The sequence below is a fragment of the Rosa chinensis genome, chromosome 3, assembly GCF_002994745.2.
Source record: "Rosa chinensis cultivar Old Blush chromosome 3, RchiOBHm-V2, whole genome shotgun sequence".
Lineage (NCBI taxonomy): Eukaryota > Viridiplantae > Streptophyta > Magnoliopsida > Rosales > Rosaceae > Rosa > Rosa chinensis.
In genome coordinates this window covers 30,835,510-30,861,515 of record NC_037090.1, presented here as the reverse complement: position 1 = coordinate 30,861,515, position 26,006 = coordinate 30,835,510, and the positions used below count along the sequence as shown (strand labels likewise).

The window sequence follows — 26,006 nt, the reverse complement described above, 5'->3', positions numbered from 1 at the left end:
CCCCGACCATGGTAAACATCAAGGTTGGAGCCTGCTCGAGCACAACGCCGTCACCAATAGGAGATGGTCAACCGATCTGCCGCCAAACCTCGCCAACACCATCGATCATAGAAACAAAGCCGCTGTCGAAGGTTAGCCAATCTTGATAGTGAAGCCATGCCTTCCACACATCGAACCCCGAAGAAAAGGAGATCAGAAGTCTCAAAAGAGCAAGCGTCCTAATTTCCGTCAAGCATCAAATAAATCGTAGAGGATGTCCACGGTAGATTGGTGGGAAACACAATTGGGGGGGGGGGGGGGAGGGCGGCTAGAGCCGCATAGAATTTTTTTTTTTTTTTTTCATGCGTAATTGACCTAAGATAACAAATTAGTTGAAATAAGAACTAGGGTAGTAAATTGATATTGATGTAAAACATATGGTAGTAAATTGACATTTATGCCAAAAAAAATATATTATGGGATCAATAAAAAGAACACTTTTCATATGGACCAATCATATTAACCCGGATATTATTATAGAATAGTATTTCTCTCAAATATTGTCACCCCAAAAGTAAATAAATAGTTTCTTACAAAGCAGTCTGCTCTTCGCTTGAGTCCGGGTCGCGGTCCAGGTACGAAGGCGATGGTGGAAGATAGTGGCCGGTCGCCGGATTGGTGACGGGTCGCTGCTCTTCTGACGATTTTCTACATGTCGATCTGGGAGGGAGGGGAGGATGATGGGATTAGGTCTGTTGTGGGTCACCGAGGTGGAGCTGCCGGAGTCATCTGGTCTGCGTTTCCTTGTTTCTCGGCCAGAAACCCTAGGTTCAACTAGGGTTTTGGGTTGGGCCTGGAGATGTGGGTCATTCCATTTCTTTTTCTTTCTATCGGATTGGGCCTGTGGTGGTTGTTGGGGGTGGCAGAGCCCTTTTGTTTTTTTGTTTTTTTTTTTTTTTTGTGTTTTGATTAAGACCAATCGTTTTCGGATCAAGACTGCTACTGGAGTTGGTAATTATCTGGAATAAGATTGGCTTTTTTCAAGCAGCTTATGGATAAGGAATTACTCCTATTTGTTTGCTAGGACGTGGCACTCTGTTGGTACCCCAATTGCGCGTCTGGCTGATGGCGATGCTAGTCAATGATTTTGCCCTAGAAGACACGGAGTTGTTCTTTGTTTATGAGTTCACTTACAAAGCGGGCTCAAAATCGACTTGTAATGAGTTTACATTACTTAGATAGGAGCGTGGTTGTTACCCCGCCATTTTTTTATCTTTTAAGTGTATGCTAGACTCTGTCTTTTTGGCTGGTCATCTAATGCAATAAACCTTTGTTTAAAAAAAAAAAAAAGTTTCTTACTGTGATGAGTTGGCCGCAAGGGATTGGTTGGCATGACGAGAAAGTGGACACCAGAGAGAGTCATGATTTGATTTCTCTGGGGTCAAAACGCTTAAAAGTTTGAAGCAAAAGAAACAATAGACAAGACACTACTCTAACTCAGATCAGAGTTAACAGAGAGCCATGGCAGCTCGGAAGCGAGCTTCAACAAACTCGTCCTCCTCGACTCAAACCAAACCAAGCGATCGCGAGCCACCCAAAACCCAAGAAGCAGCAGCAGAAGCGCCAATCTCAGCACCCAAGTCTGGTGTGATTCTGAAGCTGACGGCGTTGTTCTCCGTCCCCTACTTTTACCTGGTCTTGTACCATTACAAGATTGAGCAGGAGCTCAGAAATTCGATTCTGATCAATGCCGCCCTCAGCCTCGCGGCGTTCTTCGTCACCGTTAAGATGATCCCTGTGGCTTCTAGATACGTTCTCAGGCGCAATCTGTTTGGCTACGATATTAACAAAAAGGGTACTCCTCAGGGTACTATTAAAGTGTGAGTCTTTCTTTAACTTGCTGAATTGCTTTTCATGTCCTTAGTTAAGTGTTTGGTCATGGATATGATTTACAAAATCTCAAAGATTTAGTCTTTCATTCTAGACTTGTTCTTTTTAATCCAGTGCAAATATTTTCTCAATGTCTAGGAGCAGAATGATGCATTGTGAATATGGAATTCAGTATTTTCGACAAATAAAGCACAGTGATTGATAACTATTGTATTTGAGAATTGATTTTAGTAACAAAGACTGATTTCTATTGCTGTTACTTGTCTTTTCTACTGATTTGCGACACGGAGTTACACGGTGATTTTGTATTCGCACAATGTTTTGTACTTCCCACCTAATTTTAGTGCTTTTGTTTCGCAGGCCAGAGTCGTTGGGCATTGTTGTTGGAATTGTCTTCTTGGTCTTTTCGATATTATTTCAGTATTTCAACTTCACTGCAGATTCAAATGTAAGTATGTTCTTTCATGTATCATTTTCCCTTGATATTTGGAACTCTTGCTATGAGATGAAACATGTAGCTTTTGGTGATGCCTGAGTGGCTTCTCCAAGGAGAAAGTCTAAAAGAAAATATTGTGATGACATAGGAGAGAAAAGTAATTGAAACAGCTCAAAATATTGTTTTACAGAAGTATTCATGGAGGTTGTCTAGGATGTTAGAGATAAATGGAGAGAAATTGGAAAGGTAGCCTCTATTAATAATAATAGATAGGGGTTTCATATTTTGGGGTTGGAGGTCATTTAGGCGATGGTCCTAGGGAAGAGCTGGCCCTGTTTGATGATCATGTGGCTGTGTTAGAGTAATGGATTGAATTAGAGGCTATGGTCGTGCAAAACTGGTGTTTGTAAGGTAATGCTTCATTAGGCATTTTTTGTAGGATAGTCACATGACCCTTGCTTTGTGTTACACTGTCAAATGGTGAAGATGATGCCCATGTGATGAGGATTACTGGAATGTGAATGCTGAGATGGTGGAGTAGAAAATGAATAAAGGATAGACTCGGGGTACAAATACTCTTAAATTTAGAGTTAGAATGAGTCAAGAACTGTAATGAGAGAACTAACATGGTGAACAACTCTTTGACTTGATGGATTATATTCCTTTTAGATCACCTATCATGGCTTCGTGTTTCTAATTTCATGTCAGTAAGTTGTGGATATTTGTCTTTTTCGTGGAAGACCTCACTGTCATATATTTCAATCATGCAGTGGCTTGTTGAGTACAATGCAGCATTAGCCTCCATATGCTTTATGGTATTGCTGGGATTTGTAGATGATGTTCTTGATGGAGAGTGTGAGTATCCGGTCATTATTCTAGATTATAAATCCAAATTTGGTTTCCTTTATGCTTTATATATGTGAAATCGGAGATGGCTCTCCAAACTAATATTCATTCCTGTATGCTTTCTTGTATTTGTGAAGAGCAGGAAATTAATACTGCCATCAATTGCAGCTTTACCTCTGCTGGTGGCTTATGCTGGACATACAACTATTATCATACCAAAGCCTCTTGTTCCATATGTTGGGCTAGAGGTCTGGGATCTAGGTATGCTCATCCTAACATGTTGGTATAATTATTTAGTAACTAATAAACTCATTATTGTAATAATGTACTCTCTCTCTGTCTCTCTCTCCCCCGCCTTCCCTCCCTCTCTCTGAAATGATAAAAGACATTTCAGTTATGTTATTTATTTATTTTTGCACTTAAGGATGTAAAGATGTGACATTGAGACTCATGAAGTATCATAAACACAAATTGTCTGACAAAAAATTGTGCACCTGAAGGTAACCATATATGAGGTGTTAAGGATGTAAAAGGTTTTTAAACGTGAGATTGTATGGCAACCAATGGATTTAAGAGATAAAAGGTTTTTAAACGTTGCTACTTAATCTGAGCAGACTGTAATTAATTTGTTTTGCCATGTCAAAGGATGGGCGTGGTCTCCTAGTCTTTTCCTTGACACTTGACACTTGACACATGACACACACTAGCACTCATCTTTCGCTGAGATGAATATATTAGTCACTGGATGAAACCCACAAGCAAGGCATTGGGAAACATGTAAATTCTGCATATATCTGTTATAAATTAAAATAGTTGTAATAAATTGAAGATGTCGGTTGATAACTATGTTATATGCAATAAAATTGTTAAGTTTTAGTATTGGCCACAGTTACACTTGAACGAATGAATACCACATACTTAATTTATTGGTCTATTTTTTTGCTTGGATGTGAAGGATGGATGTATAAACTATATATGGGACTTTTGGCGGTTTTCTGTACAAACTCAATTAATATTCATGCTGGATTGAATGGTCTTGAAGTTGGCCAGACAGTTGTAATTGCATCTGCTGTAAGTATAAGGATTTATGATACAGTTGCAAAATTTATGTTTTGGATAAGAAAGAATCTTTGTTGAAAGACACAAGAAACATAATATACCTCGACATTCCTCTCTTACTGATCTGCAGATTTTAATACACAATATCATGCAAATTGGAGCATCTGTAGATTTTGAGTACAAGATGGCACACGCATTCTCTATATATCTTGCCCAACCCTTACTGGCAACCTCCTTGGCATTGTTCTCTTACAACTGGTGATGCTTCTTCCTGTATTTAGTTACCAAGTTTCTTATGCTCATGGCTTTGGTCCTGTGGAAGTGTTGAACCTTAATATTTTTTTTTCTGCCTTAATTTAGGTATCCTTCTTCAGCTTTTGTTGGAGATACTTACACATACTTTGCTGGGATGACTATGGCTGTAGTTGGGATTCTTGGCCATTTTAGGTGTGTTCCTCTTATCTTTCAATTTCACTGTAATATGGATAACACATGTGGGACCATAATATTGCATCTTTAGTTATGGCTTCCTCCATAGACAATTCTCATACTCAGAGAATTTTCTGTATACATGGAACTTACATTCTTGCATGTGTAGAAGAATCTGGTGGAATTTCCTTGTTTTTCATTGCGCTGTATTTGGAACCTATGTGTTTGAATTGATTCCCCACAACTAGGTTCTTTTTATTGTTTATTATCTAACTAAAAGCTGCTGTTTCCAGTATTTCGTAAGAAATAATTGGTCCCTCAAGCACCCTTAGAGTCTTACATTAGAGAGCCTATAAGTGAACATCAGACTATAAACTGAGCTGCAACTGGTGTGAAAAGTGTGGATCTCGTCATAGATCATGATTTCTAGTTAAACATTAGATATGTAAGAGTGCAGAAGTAAAATTCTTTCAATTAGACCAATAACATTAATACCTTTGTGGAATCAGGTTGTTCCTTTGCCAATATATTTTCTTTCCATTATTATCTGCCTGATTGCCTGATTATTGTCCTTTGTTTTTCTTCGCCTTTTGAATTTTCTGGTTCAGTGAAACGCTCCTGATTTTCTTTCTCCCTCAAGTCTTGAACTTTCTCTTGTCGCTGCCCCAGGTTTGATCTAGTTCTCTCTTCTCTCTCCCCCCTCTATGCATATAAAAATTACGCATGGGTAGGATTAACTCACTGTTCATGACATGTGAGGCATCTTATCTGCTGTTATCTTTTTCAGCTTGCTGGGATCATTCCATGTCCGCGCCATCGTCTCCCAAGGTAGCTTTTTGTAACTGCCAGAACTGCTGGAGCCATCTTCTGTTAACAATCTTTATAAATATTTTTCCATATCTGTTATTCTTCAGGTTCGATCCTGAAACTGGACTGCTGACTGGGACAAATGATGGGACGCTTGTAAACTTGTTCCTAAGACAATTTGGCAGGATGACAGAGAAGAAACTTTGTGTTTATCTTCTCGTTTTCCAGGTGATTTATTCATTTTTAGTTGTGCGTATAACCTGCAAATTCCAAGGCATGTTATCCTGAGTCTGAATAGGCAGATGTGAATAACTGCAATATGTGTCCTATATAGAGCCTTTAAACCAGCATTTTTAGTTGATTTCTCCCTATTGTGGCTTAGAATGCTTGTCTTGGTCTTTTTGGGAAGTCATGAGACCAGTCGTGAGATTTAGGTCTTTTTTAGAAGTCATGAGACCAGTCGTGAGATTTAAGTATTTTGAGGTCTGTGTATGATTTAGTATGTGTTGAAGGATTCTTCTAGGGCCTGGATATTAGGTTGCTGTGATCCTTATTAAAAGTAGATTGGGAAGAGTCTTGGTATGTAAACTTTTATCCTTAATATTCTGAAAAAGTCAGATTAATGTGTTTCTTTTGGGTCTCTTTCCTAGAACTCAATCCAATATTTTGTCCTTCATCTCTATCATGGTTTTGCGACGGTAGCTTAAACATCCTGTCCTGCATGATTATGCATTTTTCGTCTGTTAATTGTGTAAGCGTCTCATTTGATGAATGTTTATCTACATGCAACAGGCTCTAGCATGCTGCTTCTGTTTCCTGTTGAGATACTTCCTTGCTGGTTGGTATAAATGAGGCAAAAAAGAACCAACTTCTACAAGCAAGCGTCCACAAACACACATTTCCTGCAAGCGAGTCAATACCATCGGCAGCACATAGATTAGACATCACTTTGAAGTTTTGACATTCTAGAGATGGGTTACAACTTGTATCTTTTTAAATTAATTTAACAAAAAGGGAGCATTCATAATAGATGAAATTAGAGTTCAATTTGTATTTTAGCCGTTGATGGAAAACATTATATTACCAGGAAAGAGATTATGATTTGCCTCGATTCGATGTCTAGCATTGCTTTTGGATACACAAGTAATACAATTACAACTTCACTGGCATTGAAAAGAACTGGGATAAGATGTTTTAAAGTTCATGTATTGTTGGCATTAAGAGTTCGATTACTTGGAGTTTAAATGAATTGGCAACTTTTACATGATAGTAGTAGAATGGTTTTTGTGGGCTGAAGATTGATATTAGACTTTCCCCCCTCTTTTCTTCCTTGTGCCTCCTTCACTCCCTCCTCAACTGCGGCTCTTCAATCTGACAGGGTAATCAGGAAGAAGGCACCCAACGCCGACGAGATTGAAACCGTCGAGAAAGGTGGTATATCTTCTTCCCTGCTCCTTCTTTTGTTTCTTGGTCTTGATTTATTGTTTTTCACTATTTCTGAAGCTAAAGTATGGATGAAATCCTGGAAATTATTATCTGAAAACACCTCAAATCAAACAAGAAGCCATCCAATTTCTCTCTCAAATCTTCTGCATATTTTATTGAACCCATTTTTTTTTTTTAATTTCTGTTTTGTATTTCTCTTATCCATATATTTTTATAAGTAGCAATGGGGTCTGTTTTTTCTATCTGGTCTTTTTGATCTAGGTTTTAAGGGCATCTTTATTGGGTTTTAGGCATCTGGGTATTCACCTCCAAGTTAAAGTTGGAATCTTTATTGGGATTACAGTAGCTTTGTTTAGGATTTTGAATTGAAATGGCTCGGTTGGTTCTGCCATGCAACAGTTCTGCTTTTGTGAGGACCAGTCTTCTGGGTTTGATCTCATCTGCTCCTGTGATTACCCAGGAATAATCTATTAAAGGGTTGCAAGTCTGCTTCTTTTTCTTCTCCTGAGAGTTATTTTACTTTCAGTCTGTGAAAGTAAATAAATGTGATTCTTATTCTCTGTGTGTGTGAAAGGTTTGAACTTATAAGCAGTGCCACTATTGTGTTTGAGATGCTCAAGTGAACTCTCAAATAAGACTGGAGCATAGGACCTACCTAGATTCAGAAGAGCCTCTTCACCCAACTAAACCAACCCTTAATAGACTAAGGGCATTCCTTTACCCAGCAATGATCCTATCTCTAAATCCCCATTATTAATGTTTCATTTTATCTTTTATTTTCCAGTTTGTATTCTTGATTAAAGAAAGTAATCTGTTCTTCTTCTTAAAAGAGAAAAAACCAGCTTTTAGATGAATTTATTTGAAAAAAGGGGTCAACTAATCATCAGCTTGATGGAAAAACGAGTTCACCAGTAAGCATGACAATATTGAAATGAAAAAAGCATACTATCACTGTCATGACTAAATGCATTCTCAACACTTGATGCAGTCTTCAATCCTGATATTTATGTAAACAATATGATTATAAAAATAACATTGAACTTGCATTTCAGAGTGGCGGAGCTTTGCTTCATGTTCCAGGGACCATAAGATAAATTAAAATCAGTTTTGCTTTTAGTGTGCTATGCTTTCAGTTTTGCTTTTCGTTTTCCTTGTTTTCTGTGTTCAGTGCATTTATGAATTGGGGTAATTGGATTGTATACTTAGTGAGAATCGATTAAAGAAATTCAAAGTGCTCGGCAGAGGTTATTTAGGTTGTCTTTTCACATAGGTGGTATATGAATGCAGAGCTTAAGATGAGTCGGATTATGGTTGAATTGTTCATCGGAAAATAACTGCATTTTCAGTTACATTCGTTTCATGACTATAAAGAATCTTAATGCTGTAAGATTGGTAGCATGCAGAATTACAATTTCAGTCGTTTGGTTGCAAAATGATTCAGACATTGTAAGGTTGGTAGTATGCATTTTGCTGACCTGCACAATTTACATGGTATCTGTATAATCTAGAATTAGAGCTATAGAAGAAAGGTATATCATGTGGGTTGAACTGCTGATCATTGTTGATGTCAAGGATTCTTTTGTCACTGTTTTCGTTTATTATGTTTTCTTGTCAGTGTTATTTAATTAGAATCTCTATACCAATTAGAGCTGAAATGCAGAGAAAGATCAATATTTCTATTATTTCCAACTTCCAAGGGAATCGAAGCTGCAATAGGAAAAGATCAATTACTATATATTGTTAAGTGATTATTATATCGATTGCTCACTATTCCAACTATCATTAACTTTTAGACTGCTATCAACAGTATTTATATCAGAGATAATCCTTCTGCATCATTTTTCAAGGCTTTTTTTTACTAAATTTCATTGTAGATAATATCCATGATGTACCATGGAGTGTAATGATTCCAAATTATTATACAATTGATATATTTTTTTTTAAATGCCTTTCATCCTTGGATCAGATCACTTGCATGTAATCCCATTTCCTTCTGTAGTAATACTGTCAAATATTCATCATATAACTTGAGTGTGTGGATTGCAGCATGGACTGGATTTTGTGTCGCATATCAAGCATGAAATCGTATGTCAACAAGTTGTCTGATAAGTTGTGCAACAGATATATTGTCTAGGCTCTTGCACACAGTGGCACACTGGCACCAGTATGATTATGAATATGAAGACTAGGCATAGAATGGAGTTGAAGATACTAGCACATTTTTACTTTGTTGTAACGCCTATGGTTGTAGTTGGGATTTACGCCATTTTCCTCCCTCTCATCTTTCCATTCCACCGTTATAAATGATAAGTAGAACCTTAATTTTGCAACTTCAGTTATGACTTGTTACAGAATTTTCAAACTACTTGAAAATCAAAATCTTGCAAGTATTGTTTAGACTTTCACATCACATCTGAGGCATATGCCACGACATCGATCATGAATCTGAACCGATGATCTTATGAAGTTATTCCCAAAACAATTAGCAGGATGACAGGGAAGATAAACTAGGGACAAGCAACTGTACTTGCCAAATCTTTTGAGGAGTATGATCTTTCTCGGTTTCCCAATCAAGAAAATAGAAATGCCATCATGTTATTCAGCTCTCAACCATAGCAAACTTGAGGCATGGAAAGGAAAACGTCCATGATTTGCTCATTACGAATATCAACCACACCACGATCTTGTGATACATGGGTTTTAAATCTCATGATAAGCTTTTGAATAATAATCCGTTCACACACAGTCTCTACAGTCTCTGCTTGCCTTTGACCCAGTTTCATTCTCATCCAAGCTTAACACAAATATCATGTTTACAAACCGAGCCACTAAAGCATAAGGAATTAATCGCAACGACGAGCCTATAACAGATGAGTATTAGTTAACTATTCAGCAGTAATCTAAGATGGAAAGTATTCAAAGCCTTTTGCATTACATAAGAAAGCTCTTCCACGGGTAGTAAACAGCTGGTCACTTCCACAACTAAAAATATATTCGAACTACACAAATACGTCAGTTATCTAATTGCAAGTCTCCAACATTCGTGTCTCCGAAAAACTTTTTGTATAATCCACTTATCGCCAAACAAAATCAGCCAAGACTTGATTCTCCTTTCCAAATTCAGCTTGTCCTAATCAACATCCATTTCCTGGTCCTTCTCATTGGTACTGCTCGACCATAGTTTGATAGTTCGGTCATGTGATACAGTAGCAATGTGATGTCCATCTGCCATCAACAACAATACATTGGATTAGATGTTAACCCCATAAACTAGCTTTGAAGCTAAGGAGCTGAATAAAGTTTAAGAGAAGACAATTTGATGAACAAGTCCCACTACATGCCAATGTTATTTTTCTTTTAGTGTTTGGTAATGCTACACGAATGTTATATGTCAATGACACACCAGCGACTGTACAATTGTCAACAAAATGATTTTCTAATTTTTGTTATATCTCCCTTTTACATGGTTAACACGGGGAATTAAGGATGCTGGTAATATAGGATGCTGACAATCAATTATTTTTATAGTTAACAAGGCCATTATGTCCTCATACAAAGGTTATGAAAGTGGAACAGGCACCAGCAACATATTCCATCAAATACGAGGCCAAATTTCTGCATCGGAAGATTAAACTATATATATTCCGATGTCCGGTCATGATGAAAGGGATTAAAGGTGTGAATGAGATAGTAAATGTGAGTGAGATAGTACAAAATCATTCCAGATGATCTGATTTGAATTGAGAGTAAGATTGAACCATACTTGAAGAGACAACTTTCTATCTCAATGGTCCAGTCTTTATTATCCTTCATGATAGATGACTAACTAAAGGAGACAACAGTTTTGGGGTAAAAACAGGCTTTGAAATTGGGTGTGACAATTAAAGTTGGGTTGTTTACTACCAGACAAGTGAATCTATTGGAAGATGTGTATTCTACTGTACATGAATCGTCCGATGTTAGTGGAGTTTCGGTCATGGTTTATGCCAGTGGTAAGTCATCATGCATTGTGTTCCTACATTAAACATGAGTCCAGATTGAAATGGTGACTTCAAATCTCTTTGTAAAGTCGATAATTGTCAAGAGTCAAAAAGTTGTCTCCAGTGGATGAGTCCTGCTGGGTAATACTGAAGTTGCTGCATCATATCCTCTCTACTGGGACTTTTCTACCTTAGTAATGCCAAAATAGCTGTATAGCATATGTCTAGTTTCACATTATTGAAGGCAGAATTTCCGGTTGGCAAAATACTACTGGTTGGGAAAATGATCAAGAACAACAAAAATGAACTTGCTTCAAGGATCAAATAAAAAAATGACCCAAGGTTTTCCTACTCAGAGCGACTAGTTAAAGTTGCACACAAAAAAAAAAAAAAAAAGAGAGGGAGATTTAACTTGGTGAACTCAAAGCAGGAAGACAAGCACATCAGATTGTAAACAGTTGAAAGTTAATGCGATGAGTATATCTACTTATTTAAGAAAATATGACTACAGCCTAATAGAGGCACATAGGCAGAAAGGGATGACAAATGTAAAGTTGTTTAAGTATATTGGTATTTGAGAGAGATTGATGAGAGAGATGTCTTTCATTATAGAGAATAGGAGCCCTATATATAGGGATTACAAAGTGCATAATCTAATGTTACAAGGAATACCAATCCGTGTAGGATTGGGAAATCTAGAACCTTCTCTCCTATTCCTATTCCTAGTTTGATAAGGCACATTAAACTTGATTTTCCTTCAACACTCCCCCTTGTGCCGCTCAAACTTGGTGGTGACGCTTCATCCGTTGCCTCGTTAAAAACCTTGCCAGGTAACAAAAACCCTGTGGGACAAAAATAATCCTGGTCGAAGGACAAAAAGAGCACAACACGTCCTTCACTCTTCGAGATCGAACATGTAGACATCATAACTCCCCCTGATGTCGATATCTCCCCCCGATTGCTACAATCGTGGGAGTTCGGATAACTTTCTCAATCCAATGCTCTTCACATGTTTCTCGAAGGTGGATTTAGGTAACGACTTAGTGAATAAGTCCGCTACATTCTCCTCTGATCGGATTTGATTCACTTCAATCTTTAGAAGTGATTGTTGTTGCTGATTATAAAAGAACTTAGGCGATATATGCTTGGTGTTGTCGCCCTTGATGAAACCTAACTTCATTTGTTCAATACAAGCTGCATTATCCTCATAAATGCATGTAGGTTCATCTGTGGTAGACTTCAAACCACAACTTCCTTGAATGTGTCGAATTACAGACCTTAGCCATACACATTCACGTACAGCTTCATGTAGAGCAATAATCTCTGCATGATTTGAGGAAGTAGCAACAAGGGTCTGTTTTGTAGACCTCCAAGATATCGCAGTGCTTCCCATGGTAAAGACATAACCTGTTTGGGAGCGACCTTTGTGAGGGTCAGAGAGGTACCCTGCATCAGCAAAACCCATCAAGACATCATTGTCGTTTTGATGGAGGGAGATAGGAGGACGCCGGCCACCATGAGCGGTGGCGGCGCCGGCGGCGGCAACATGGCCGGCGGCCATTCCATGGACGGGGGCGTTTTGCCTCTTGGGGTCCAATCCCAATTTTCCGTCATTCCTTTTCTCTCTGTAGGGATAGAATAGGCCCATATCAATCGTACCTCTTAGGTATCGAAAGATTGTCTTTATACCAATCCAATGGCGGCGTGTTGGCGCAGAGCTATGTCGAGCTAACAAGTTCACTGCGAATGAGATATCCGGTCTTGTGCATTGAGCTAAGTACAATAATGCGCCTATTGCACTCAAATAGGGCACCTCGGCCTCTAATGGTTCTTCGTCCTCATCCCTTGGACGAAACGGATCTTTTCCGGGCTCAAGACTACGGCCGATCATGGGAGTACTCGTAGGCTTTGCTTTATCTTCATTAAAGCGCCTTAGGATTTTCTGAGTATATGCAGACTGATGGATCAAGATTCCATCACTACGGTGCTCGAGTTCTAAACCGAGACAAAACCGTGTTTTCCCAAGATCTTTCATCTCAAATTCGGATTTCAAGTATTTAGCAGTTACCTTCAACTCATCTAGAGTTCCAATTAGGTTCATGTCATCGACATAAACTGCTACGATTGCAAATCCGGAACTTGTTCTTTTAATGAACACGCATGGGCATATTTCATTGTTAATATATCCCTTCCCAATCAAGTAGTCACTTAGACGGTTATACCACATCCGTCCGGATTGTTTTAATCCATATAGTGAGCGTTTTAATCTTATTGAAAACGCGCTCCGTGGTTTAGAGCCACTTGATTTGGGTAATTGAAGTCCATCTGGAACCTTCATATATATCTCTGAATCTAGATCCCCATAGAGATATGCTGTAACCACATCCATAAGCTGCATGTCAAGTTTTTCGGAAACTACCAAACTGACAAGGTAGCGGAACGTTATAACGTCCATTACGGGAGAATATGTCTCCTCGTAGTCGATTCCAGGGCGTTGTGAGAAACCTTGCGCCACAAGGCGGGCTTTATATCTTACCACCTCATTTTTCTCATTACGCTTTCTAACAAAGACCCATTTATGGCCAACAGGCTTTACACTTGGGGGTGTCTGCGTTACAGGCCCAAATACCTGTCTCTTTGTTAGTGAATCCAATTCAACCTGGATCGCATCTTTCCATTTAGGCCAATCTGCTCTTCGTTGACATTCTTCAACAGAGCGAGGTTCGATATCATCATATTCTATAATCCCTTTCGCAATATGATATGCAAATGCATCATCAATTGCCATAGAATTTCTATCCATCATCTCATGTACACTAGTGTAATTTATGGAGATCTCTCTATTCTCTGGAGTTGGTTCTGACATTGGAGCGTCCCCCAATGATGTCTCTTGGACATAACCATAATCCGGAATATTCTCATGAGATGGATTATTTATATCGATGATTAATGGATTATTCTGTGCCAAACTCGCTTTCTTTCTTGGGCGAGAATCCATCGAACCTATGGGCCTCCCGCGCTTCCTGGCAGGAGCCGTGGGCCTAGCCATAACGTCACCATCATTGAGAGATGGGACGTTGGCGCCATGCTCATGCACTCTTGAGTTGGCGTCATGTCCTCTACTTTTAGGGACATCAATCCTTGCAGGCACGTTTGCAGCAGGTATGTGTGATCTCGTCACTTTAGCGATATCAGAAAACGCATCAGGCATCGATTCTGCTACGTTCTGAAGATCGAGAATTCTCCGCACTTCAATTTCAGACTGTGCAGTTCGGGGATCAAGATGAGACAGAGTGGGGACAGACCACGACAATTCCGGTCGTTCCTGTTGAACATTGATGTTCTTATCTCCCCCTAACGATGGGAAGACTGTCTCATCGAAGTGACAATCCGCAAACCTTGCGGTAAAGAGATCGCCTGTCAAGGGTTCTATGTAGCGGATGATCGTTGGAGAATCATAACCAACGTAAACGCCTAATCGTCGTTGAGGACCCATTTTGGTGCGCTGTGGAGGCGCAATTGGCACATAAACTGCACACCCAAATATGCGTAAGTGTGAGACATTAGGCTCATACCCAGTCACCATCTGGGACGCAGAAAAGGGTTGAGTGGCAGTGGGCCTCAGACGAATAAGCACAGCTGCATGCAATATTGCATAGCCCCAAGCAGAAATAGGGAGATTGGTGCGCATTACCAATGCCCTAGCGACCATTTGTAGTCGTTTAATGGCGGCTTCTGCGAGACCATTTTGGGTGTGAACATGAGGAACAGGATGTTCAACATCAATCCCAATGGACATGCAATAATCATCAAAAGTCTTTGATGTAAACTCTCCAGCATTGTCTAATCTTATAGACTTAATAGGATGATCAGGGTGGTGAGCCCTTAACTTAATTATTTGTGCTAGGAGTTTAGCAAATGCAGCGTTCCTTGTGGACAATAACATGACATGTGACCAGCGTGTCGATGCATCAACCAATACCATAAAATATCGAAATGGTCCGCATGATGGTTGAATAGGTCCACAAATATCACCTTGGATTCTTTGCAAGAATGGTATATTTTCTTTGGTGTCCTTTGCATAGGATGGTCTCGATCCTAACTTTGCTAAAGAGCAGGCTTTGCAGAACGAATAATGGGCTTTCGAAATAACCAATGAGGATTTTGGTTGAGCCATGAAGTCACTTTTGACTTTAGAAGCAGAAATTGGAGTCAGGGGAGCAGGGGTGGCGTCAAAGCCACCCTGGAGCCGCAGGGGGATGGCGGCGCCGGCTAGTGGTGGCCGGACTTGAAGGGGGAAGGCGCCGTGAGGCGCAGGTGCTCCTCCTTGATCCAAATTTCGAGTTTTACTTCCTTTCGTTCTGAAAAAGGGATGTCCGTGTGAAGTCTTTAATATACGGATCATCATGTCACGACCTGGGTGTCCCAAACGGTCGTGCCAAAGCCTATATGTGTCGGAATCCCATAAATCATCTCTCATGACATGGTTGGATTCAATGACTCGAATAGTGGTTGCATACAACCCACTAGAGCGACACATAAGTTTCTCTAAGACTCGTTTATGTCCGTAGTCATTAGAGGTGATGCAAAGGAACTCTTGTCCATTCTCACAATGTGTTTCCACATGAAAACCATTGGCTCTTATATCTTTGAAGCTCAATAGGGTTCTTCCTGCCCTAGGAGCATAAAGAGCTTCGGTGACATTCAAAGTAGTGCCATTAGGCAACATAAATTGAGCTGGTCCTCGACCATGAATCAATTGAGATGGTCCAGCCATCGTAGTCACAGAAGATCGAGTAGGCGCCATCCATAGGAATAGCTGCCTGTTTCGAAGGATGGTATGTGTAGTGGCACTATCCACGAGGCATTCGAGCTCTCCGGGAAACATACTGAAAAATAATAAAGTTCGAATTTAGAATATGTCCAAGACATTTGAATAAAATAAGTCGATACTTTATTAATGATAGCCAATGATTACATCAAAATTTCTTGACTAAAATCTAATCCAATATAAAATCAAATAGTAGACGAATCGTAGTCACTTAATCCGTTCGGTAATTTCAATTTGGTTGTGACCAGGTAAGGTAAGGCGAGATTTTGGTGGAGCGTTGCTCACTTTTTAAAACCGTTCTCTCAGATCAAACCTTGCCTAGACATCACAAGTACTCTTGAGTACGCCTAGAGGGAAAAAATGAATACAATAAGTCATTTTATTGATTTAGGGCATAATTGCCATTACATAATTCTTGGAAAAAGTAAAGGACTATACTAATCAAAATCTGCAGCATCTTTGTGCAATTCTTTGTCAGATTTGAAGTCCGCTATGGTGAGATTGACGTCGGCATCATCACCATCTTCTTCTATATTTTCGGCAAAATTGGCTTCATGCTCTCTGAAGTCTCTAAATGCCTTATAATGCGCAGCCAATTGTTTGCTCGCATTGCATTGTTTGAACCAGTGCTCACTAGATCCACATCGATGACACATGTCATTGTGATTTCCTCCCTTTAATTGAGGTGCATTGTTTGCACTTGGGTGGCGTCCCCCATAGGAGTTGGCGCCATTCCCACGGCCCTGGGTGGTTCCTCCATGTCCTGGAGCCCCACGGCCTCCTCTCCCACGTTGCCATGTATTGCCACGTGATCGTCCTTCATTCTGACGAGTACCTTCCTTTGTAGGGTGGTTATATGGACCAGAACGTCCGTTGTGTCCCTTATTCTTAGGGTTCCGCTCCTTGCGCCCTCCTTTGGGTGCATTATTATAATTCGCCTCATGAACGCTCTTAGTTCCGATAGGCCTTGAATTATAATTCTTCACGAGGATATTATCATGCTTTTCAGCTACAGACATAATAGTAATGAGCTGATGAAATCTCGTGATCCGTCTAGTATCAAATTCCGTTCGATATTGCTTTGAGAGCAAAATTGCTGAGACGGGGAAGGTGGAGAGAGTTTTCTCAATTAGTTCTTGCTCTGTGACGGGTTGTCCACAGAACCCCAACATGGTTTTGAGGCGTAGAACTTCTGAATTATATTCAGCTACAGACTTGAAGTCGGCGAATCGTAGATTGCCCCATTGAACTTTCAAGTCAGGGAGGAGGGTATCCTTGATATTACCAAATCGCTCTTCTAGCCCGACCCATAATTCTCTAGCATCCTTGATTGCCATGTACTCCAGTCGGAGTGATTTATCCATGTGGCGCCTCATCAAGATGAGGGCGGTGGCATTGTTCGTAGCCGTACGCTCAAATATGAGAGTAGGATTAGGAGCTTGAATTAAGGGTAGGATCCCTTTTGAAGTGAGGTGGTGCTCAACATCCGTGGCCCAACTATGATATTCCGAGCCAGTTGAGGTAAGTGCAGGAAAGCCAAGTTTCGACATCCTGAAATAAGAAGAAGAAATATATTAGTTTCGGAGTTAAAACTTCCACGACAACTAAATATTAAGATTTCCGAGCTATGCTACCAAGAAATCGATTTCCAAGAAAATTGGATTAGACCGAAACAATGATGTTTATAAGGTCATAAATCGATGCTTGCGGACGCTCTTAGTCCGAAGTCTTACGAACGCTCTTAGTTCGTTAATTGCGTGAATCCCCACGATTCCGCATTGAATCGAACCCACGTTCTATGAAAGGTGGGATGAAGAAGAAGGGAGGTTTTTAAGTCCCCGAGAAAAAGAAAGAATTTCAATTTAGGAACTTTAAAACTTACGCTATTGGATACTTACTTGTTGGTTTTGAATCACGCGCGTGTCGATGCAGGCGTGATGGAGCGAAGGTTTGCAGCGGTGTCGGATTGGGGCTGCAGTGATATTGTAGCGGCAACAAGTTGCAGTAGGTGAGAAAAGGAGCTGCTGATGTAGGTGCGCTGTAGGGGCAGCAGGGGCACGACCGAGATGCAGGGGTAGTGATGCAGGGCTGCAGACGCGCGGGCGTGTGGACAAGCAGCAGCGTGCGCAGGGGCGCGGGGCTGCAGGGCAGCGACGCAGGGGCGTGTGGCTGTAGGTGCAGCGCGCAGGGCAGCAGGGGCGCGGGGCTGCAGGGCAGCGACGCAGGGGCGTGTGGTTGTAGGTGCAGCGCGCAGGGCAGCAGGGGCTGCTACGATGTGGTAGGGCTAGCACGGGCTAGGTGGCTTCGGCAGATTTTGGTTTTTGCTTTGTGGCTAGAGTCGTGCTGATAACGTGTTTAAGTATATTGGTATTTGAGAGAGATTGATGAGAGAGATGTCTTTCATTATAGAGAATAGGAGCCCTATATATAGGGATTACAAAGTGCATAATCTAATGTTACAAGGAATACCAATCCGTGTAGGATTGGGAAATCTAGAACCTTCTCTCCTATTCCTATTCCTAGTTTGATAAGGCACATTAAACTTGATTTTCCTTCAACAAAAGTGCATATCTCTATACGCAAGTGGGAGGAGTTTGGGCAGGTAAACTGTAGCTACTAAAGCCCCGTATATCAACATATTATGGTTTCAAGGGTCATTTTCTTCTTATGTTTTAAACTATCCTATTTGTTAGTGATATACGAAAAGTCATGCATACAAATGGTAAAAGCAAGAAAAGAAACGAAAAAATAAAAACAAAATGCAAAACCGTATTGGATGAAAACTTACCACCAGAAACATCCAAGGAAGTAACTTTTGATCCGTGTCCAGAGAGCGTCTTGACAGGCTTAAAATCTCGGGCTGACCATATCTGGTAAATTGCACACAAGATAAAATATGGTATTCAGTAGATATAGCAACCAATAAAATGATAAAAACAATTATAATAACTCCAATTCAGTTAATGTAGAAATAATGGTGCTCAGAAGTAGTTGATACCTTTGCTGTCATATCATAGGAGCCAGTTACCAAGAAATATCCCTCTTGAGGTTCAAATTTGACCTGTGATATGAGATTGGAGTGTGCTGGAATAATGTATATGGATTTCTTTTTCCTTAAATCCCATATCCTACAAGTGTTGTCTTCACCCCCAGGGGCTAGATAATAACCATTTGGTGAAAAACTGAGTGCAAGAACCTGAGAAATACAATGGAAAAAAAATGAATGAATCATGGGAAAGTAAGCACGACCATAATTGTCCATCTCATCAGATAATCAAAAACATAAATAAAATATGAAACTAGAGTCTTACTTTTTTGACATGGCCTTCCAAGGTAAGAATACTTCTACCACTACGGAGGTCCCAAACACGAGCAAGCGCATCCAATCCAGCAGTTGCAACCAATGAGCCATCTGGGTGGAAGTCTTAGCATAGACACTCCTACTGTGACCTTCTTGAAGAAGCAACTCTTCACCAGTCTCTACATCCCACAGCCTCCAAGTCTTGTCAAAGCTAGTTGTACCCAAGTACTTTCCTGAGGGATGGAAGGCAATGCGGGCAAGACGGTCCAAATGTCCCCCGAATGTCATTAGGTGTGCTCCTTCGCTGTTCCACAACCTCGCAGTCCTATCCGCAGACGCAGTTGCCAAGAGATGATTTTGCACAGGAGAAAATGCAACATCGGTTAAGCGCTCTGTATGTCCCTTCAAGGTGGCAACCTTTGTTACTTGAGGCATGCTCCACAGCTTGGCAATTGGACTTAGAGCGCTGCGAAAAGCAAAAACAACACAACAATTCAATCCACCACTTCTGCAATGGTATACAAACACAACATACATAACAATAGCAAAGCCCGAAAAGCTACACAGACCTAGTTAGAAAAGAGCCCTTTCACCTCGTAGTCACATAGAGTAAAACAATCATCAAAAATCAAATAGCAGCAAGAAGAAGCAAGCCTAGCACAAACTAAATTTGCAATGTAAACACCGAAATAATCGAAAACATACCATGCGGCAAGCAATTTGCCATCTTGTGAGAATGAGCAACCAGAAAGTGGCCTATCATCCCCAATCTCACTGCAATCAAGCTTCAAATTGGAGGCCTGCTCTAAAGCCCAGTTGATTTCGGCATCCATATCCTCATCCGGATCCTCCTCCTTCCTCCTCACACGTTGAAGCCGCAACGCCGCCCTGGGAAGCGAGTACTGCGCAATATGAACCCTAGTGTCACGCAAAGCTTTGGGCCTGGTCGCTTCAGTGAAGCCTCGTCCTCGTCGTGAGCTATGAGAAAATGGCTCAACCCACAACCCAATATGAGTTATGACATAGCCAGTCTAAACCTAACAAAGGAACCAAGGACTAATGTTGTGCCTAAATTGCTTAGTCAATTTGAGGAGCATTCACCATCGCTCAAGTCAATAGCAACTCGATCAACACCGCCAAAGTTGAAGACCCAAAATCAAAGTTGGTCGTCATTCGCTCCATCGATGCTAATTTTGGGGGAAGAGTGGAAGACCACTCTAGCCCTGCATGTTTGCAGCCAAACAACAAGGTTGATCAAACTCAATCCCACTGTAGATCGTTTACTCGAACCAGCAATCATGATCATGCCTAGCTGATCAAAGAGTAAGAACCCTCACTGCCTTTACATCACTGTCTCTCCTTGAGCACGTTGGCGATCAGTACACCATTCACTCTACATGTTACCAAGAACCTAATAAGAGACAATCTTCTTCATCATCTTATTCACCTTTTTCCTTATCTACCTCTGTACAGTGGGATCACATAGTCCACAAATATTCGATCTGTGTGGTTTTGCACTCCATCATATCTTCTGCATGGTATCAAGAGCACAAAACATCTAACGACATAAACACAAATAAAACATACCAAACCTCACCTTTTCCAATGGCCTCCTTTGACTCCTCTACCAATATCTCACATTCCCTCTACATCAAGCTAGACTGAAACAATTATCCCTTATGGCTTGCTCAATCTCCCCACTTTTCAAAGGCCGCAAGCTTATGGGTATTGTTGATGGTATTGAAACTTGCCCTCTATGCTTTCTGACAGACAAAGAAGGCAAGTTGACGGATATGGTGAATCCATGTTATGAAAGAGGGATGGAAAAAGATCAGATGGTCTTAGGTTGGATTAATGACTCTTTGACCCCAACCGTGCTTTTGACCGTAGCCCATTCTACTTTTTCAGCTGCTACTTGGGATTCCTTAGCCACCATATATGCCTCTAAGTCTCAAAACAGGATCCTTTAGTTGCGTAGTGATCTTCTCCGTACTGTTCGTGGTAATTTGTTAATTTCTGATTTTCTTGACCAAATTAATGCTATTGCAAATTTTCTTGTTAGCATAATAATGAACAATGTTGGTCCTTTTTATGAAACCATCGACAGCTCTGCACATGCCCGAGACACACCAATAACCTATGGTTCGCTTAAAGCTCTCCTCCTCAATGTCGAGCACTGTTATGCTGAACATAATCTTCCTTTCCTTGATCTTGGTGGTCAAGCTTCTGCTCTTCATGCTTCAAGGTCTCGCTGTCTTGGCCCTAGCGGTCCTTCCTGATAGAATTGTTGCAGGTTTTTAGGTTTCTTGTTACGTAGGTTTCCTTGTTAGAATAAAACCCTAATGTATAGGGTTGTTGATTCAGCTAGATTTGACCATTTCCTTGTTGAGTTACCACGTAGAATTAGTCATGCTCTACGTGGGCTGAATTTTCTCATTCTGTTAAGATTGTAAAGGCTATAAAGTCGTGTTCTTTGTTTTGAATAAAGAAAGTCATTCCCATATTGTTATCATTAGTTCTCAGTTCATTCCTCAAGTTTGAATTGATTAAGAAAACCTAACAATCTGGTATCAGAGCCCCCACTGGGCCTGAGAAAGAGAGATAAGCCGCAGCTTAGAGTGACTTTCAAAATAGGTGAGATGACGAGTGAGGGGAGTTTTGTGCAACCACAAATTCCTCGATTTGATGGTCACTACGACCACTGGAGTATGCTCATGGAGAAGAATTTCCTTAGGTCAAAGGAATACTAGAGCTTGGTTGAAGTTGGCTTCGGGGAGTTGACGTCCGGTTCGAACATGTCAAAGACTGCTCAGAAAAAGCTTGAGGAGATGAAGCTGAAGGATCTAAAAGTGAAGAACTACTTGTTCCAGGCAATCGATAGGACAATCCTGGAAACCATTCTGAAGAAGGATACGTCAAAAGACATTTGGGACACGATGAAGAAAAAGTATGCTGGAAATGAAAGAGTGAAGAAATCAGTTCTACAAGCCTTGCGAAGGGACTTCGAAACCCTAGAAATGAAATCAGGTGAAACTGTTACCAATTATTTTTCTAGGGTTATGTCTGTGGCAAATAAAATGCGTATCTATGGTGAAGTAATGAAAGATGTGACTATCGTAGAGAAAATCCTTAGGTCTTTAACAGACAGATTTAATTACATAGTCTGTTCTATTGAAGAGTCTAAGGATCTTGACACAATGTCCATTGATGAGCTACAGAGTTCTCTAATAGTCCATGAGCAGAAGCTCCACATACAGCATGGTGAAGATCAGGTTCTCAAAGTATACTACGAGGAGAGAATAGGAGGAAGAGGACGTGGAAGAAGCACAATGAGAGGCAGAGGCAGAGGGAGAGGACGGCAGACATTCAATCGAGCCACCATTGAATGCTACAGGTGTCACAAACTCGGACATTTCCAATATGAATGTCCAAGTTTGGAAAAGGAGGCTAATTATGCAGAAATGGAAGAGGAGGAGGCTATGTTGCTCATGTCTCACGTGGAGTTATGTGGGAAAGACACCGAAGGGACTTATGTGAAGCTGAATGAACAGGAAGAACTCACATTGATGGCATATGTGGAAGAGCATGGTGTCAATAGAAAAGATGCATGGTTTATTGATTCCGGATGCTCAAATCACATGTGTGGTGACAAGAAGATGTTTCATGAACTGGATGCTGGTTTCAGGCATTCACTAAAGCATGGAAACAACTCCAAAATGAACGTAATGGGAAGAGGAAGTGTGAAGCTACATGTTGATGGAGTTTATCACATTGTAGCAGAAGTATACTATGTTCCGGAGTTGAAGAATAATCTTCTCAGTGTGGGGCAGTTACAAGAAAGAGGTCTCGCAGTCCTAATGCAGGGAGGGAAATGCAAAATTTATCATCCAGACAAAGGATTGATCATTCAAACCTCGATGTCGGCCAATCGAATGTTCATACTCTTTGCCAATGCAATAACGAAGAATACAAGCTGCTTTCACACGACATCACAAGACTTGTCTCATCTTTGGCATAGCAGGTACGGACACCTCAGTTACAAGGGATTAAAGACACTACAAGATAAGGGCATGGTGTATGGTTTGCCTAAGTTTTATGTTTCCAAAGTAGAGTGTGAAGATTTCCTTGTTGGGAAGCAGCACCGAGACCCCTTTCCACGAAAAAGTGCATGGAGAGCAACTCAAAAACTGCAACTCATCCACGCAGATTTATGTGGACCAATCACTCCAGAATCAAATGGCAACAAGAGGTACATTTTGTGTTTCATTGATGATTATAGTAGAAGATCTTGGGTGTATTTCCTGGTGGAGAAGTCGGAGGCTTTCAATTCTTTTGTGTGCTTTAAAAGACTTGTGGAGAAAGAAACAGGGTTGTTCATCAAGTGTCTTCGTACTGACAGAGGTGGGGAATTTAATTCAAATGAGTTTGTTGAGTATTGCAAGCAGAATGGGATTAAGAGGCAATTGACCACTGCCTACACTCCGCAACAAAACGGAGTTGCAGAAAGGAAGAATAGGACGGTTCTAAACATGGTTCGATCTATGCTTTCAGAGAAGAAAATGCCAAAAACGTTTTGGCCTGAGGCAGTCAACTGGACTGTGTTTGTGCTGAATCGATGCCCTACCGTGTCAGTCAAGGATGTGACTCCACAAGAGGCTTGGAGTGGTGAGAAACCCTCGGTGGAATTTTTCAGAGTTTTTGGATGTATAGCTCATGCTCATGTCCCTGATGCCAGGAGAACCAAGTTAGAAAACAAGAGTGTTGCTTGTGTGTTACTTGGAGTTAGCGAAGAGTCCAAAGCCTACAGACTCTACAATCCTATCACAAAGAGGATAGTGATTAGTCGAGACGTGGTTTTTGAAGAAGATCTTTAGTGGGACTGGGATGCAAGCTATGAGGAGCAGTTGTTGATGGACCTGGACTGGGGAGAAGATCAGAAGGATACCAATGGCAGTGAAGATGAAAGTCCAAGCAGTGAAGATGATAATGAAGCTGAAGACATGGAGAATGCTGAAAGAAGTGGTTCAAGTGCTGAAGAGGTGAATGAGGATGTGACTAATTCACCAAATTGAGGTTTCGAAACTCCAGAAGCAATAGAAGAGAGGAATAGGCAACCACCGGTTTGGATGGGTGATTATACAAGTGGAGAAGGACTTTTTGATTTGGAACTTGAGGCAAACATGGCTCTAGTAATGTCTAATGATCCTGTTTGTTTAGAAGAGGCAGTTGAAAGCTTAATGTGGAGGAAGGCCATGGATGCTGAGATAGAAGCAATTGAGAGAAACAAAACATGGAAGCTAGTCGAGCTACCCGCAGGTGCAAAGAAGATAGGAGTAAAGTGGGTTTATAAGACAAAGTACAATGAGTTTGGAGAAGTGGATAAGCACAAGGCACGACTAGTTTCCAAGGCCTACTCTCAGCAACGAGGTGTGGACTTTACAGAAGTATATGCTCCGGTGGCTAGGATGGATACAGTGAGGTTGATACTTGCATTGGCTGCTCAGAGGAGTTGGACAGTCTATCAGCTTGACGTCCTATCAGCTTTCCTTCATGGTGATCTAAATGAGGATGTTTTTGTGGAACAACCTTTGGGTTATGAGAAGAAAGGTAGTGAAGACAAAGTGTACAAGCTACAGAAAGCATTGTATGGCTTAAAACAAGCACCTCGTGCTTGGTTTAGTCGAATCGAAGCTTATTTCACAAAGGAGGGTTTTCAAAGGTGCAGCAACGAGCAAACATTATTCATCAAGGCTGGTCATGGAGGTAATATCTTAATAGTAAGTGTATATGTTGATGACCTGATTTACACTAGTGATGATGAGTCGATGTTGGTTGATTTTAAAAGCTCCATGATGAAAAAGTTTGAAATGACTGATATGGGAAGGATGAGGTGGCCTGGAAGTTTTACAAAAGGAGGATGGGATCTTTGTTTGTCAAAGGCAGTATGCCTTGGAGGCTCTCAAGAGGTTTGGAATGGAGGATAGTAATGGAGTGATGAATCCAATTGTTCCTAGAGTCAAGTTGGGTAGAGATGGAGGTGGTGTTAGGATTAATGAGACCTACTTCAAGCAAATTGTTGGAAGTTTCATGTACATTACTGCTTCGAGGCCTGATTTGATGTTTGTTGTTAGCCTAATTAGCATGTTCATGTCACAGCCAACTGAGTTACATTTTCAAGCAGCTAGGAGAGTGTTGAGATACTTGAAGGAAACTGTTAATTATGGCATATTTTACAAGAAGGAGGGAAACAAGAAACTCGTTGCTTATACTGATAGTGATTATGCCGGAGACTTGGAGGATCGAAAGAGCACGTCAGGTTATGTGTTTATGCTTAGTGGAGGTGTTGTGTCATGGTCGTCGAAGAAGCAGCCCATAGTTACTCTTTCGACCACCGAGGCAGAATATGTAGCTGCTGCAGCTTGTGCTTGTCAAGCAATCTGGGCAGGAAGGATCTTGGAGAAGATGAATTATGTTCAAGATGGAGGTATCGTTGTGATGTGTGACAACAGTTCTACCATTAAGCTTTCAAAGAATCCAGTGCTTCATGGGCGTAGCAAACACATTGACGTAAGATTTCATTTTCTTCGTAACTTAACTCAAGATGGTGCTGTAGAACTTGTGCAGTGTGGTTCACATGAACAGCTGGCAGATTTGCTAACTAAACCGTTGAAGTTGGCAGTTTTTCAAAGACTACGAGCTCATATGGGAGTTTGTGACGTAATGGACGTAAACTAATTGTTCAAAACACATTAGTTTAAGGGAGGGAATGATAGAATTGTTGCAGGTTTTTAGGTTTCTTGTTACGTAGGTTTCCTTGTTAGAATAAAACCCTAATGTATAGGGTTGTTGATTCAACTAGATTTGACCATTTCCCTGTTGAGTTACCACGTAGAATTAGTCATGCTCTGCGTGGGCTGAATTTTCTCATTCTGTTAAGATTGTAAAGGCTATAAAGCCGTGTTCTTTGTTTTGAATAAAGAAAGTCATTCCCATATTGTTATC

The 26,006-nt window shown here is 40.7% G+C and overlaps 2 protein-coding genes across 3 annotated transcripts; one reads left to right on the top strand and one right to left on the bottom strand.

The window, feature by feature from the left end:
- Positions 1-1,453: 1,453 nt before the first annotated feature.
- On the top strand, positions 1,454-6,613 carry LOC112195069 (UDP-N-acetylglucosamine--dolichyl-phosphate N-acetylglucosaminephosphotransferase). Of its 2 annotated transcripts, none has more exons than XM_024335418.2 (11): positions 1,454-1,859; positions 2,230-2,317; positions 3,076-3,164; positions 3,291-3,412; positions 4,107-4,222; positions 4,341-4,468; positions 4,571-4,657; positions 5,248-5,308; positions 5,427-5,467; positions 5,554-5,674; positions 6,239-6,613. In XM_024335418.2, exons 1-11 carry the CDS (start codon positions 1,501-1,503, stop codon positions 6,296-6,298), a joined length of 1,272 nt encoding a protein of 423 aa, XP_024191186.1. In that variant the 5' UTR covers positions 1,454-1,500; the 3' UTR covers positions 6,299-6,613. The 2 variants fall into 2 exon arrangements, with proteins under 2 accessions (XP_024191186.1, XP_024191185.1); XM_024335417.2 differs by having other exon boundaries at positions 1,455-1,859; positions 3,076-3,160; positions 3,320-3,412.
- A 3,409-nt stretch (positions 6,614-10,022) lies between these two features.
- LOC112194427 (U4/U6 small nuclear ribonucleoprotein PRP4-like protein) lies at positions 10,023-21,241 on the bottom strand. The gene is made up of 7 exons (XM_040517034.1): positions 21,135-21,241; positions 19,710-19,982; positions 19,226-19,470; positions 19,015-19,127; positions 18,702-18,899; positions 18,492-18,573; positions 10,023-10,117 (listed from the first exon to the last, which is right to left on the bottom strand). The coding sequence occupies exons 1-7, from the start codon at positions 21,239-21,241 to the stop codon at positions 10,023-10,025; spliced, it is 1,113 nt and encodes a 370-aa protein (XP_040372968.1).
- Positions 21,242-26,006: the final 4,765 nt, after the last annotated feature.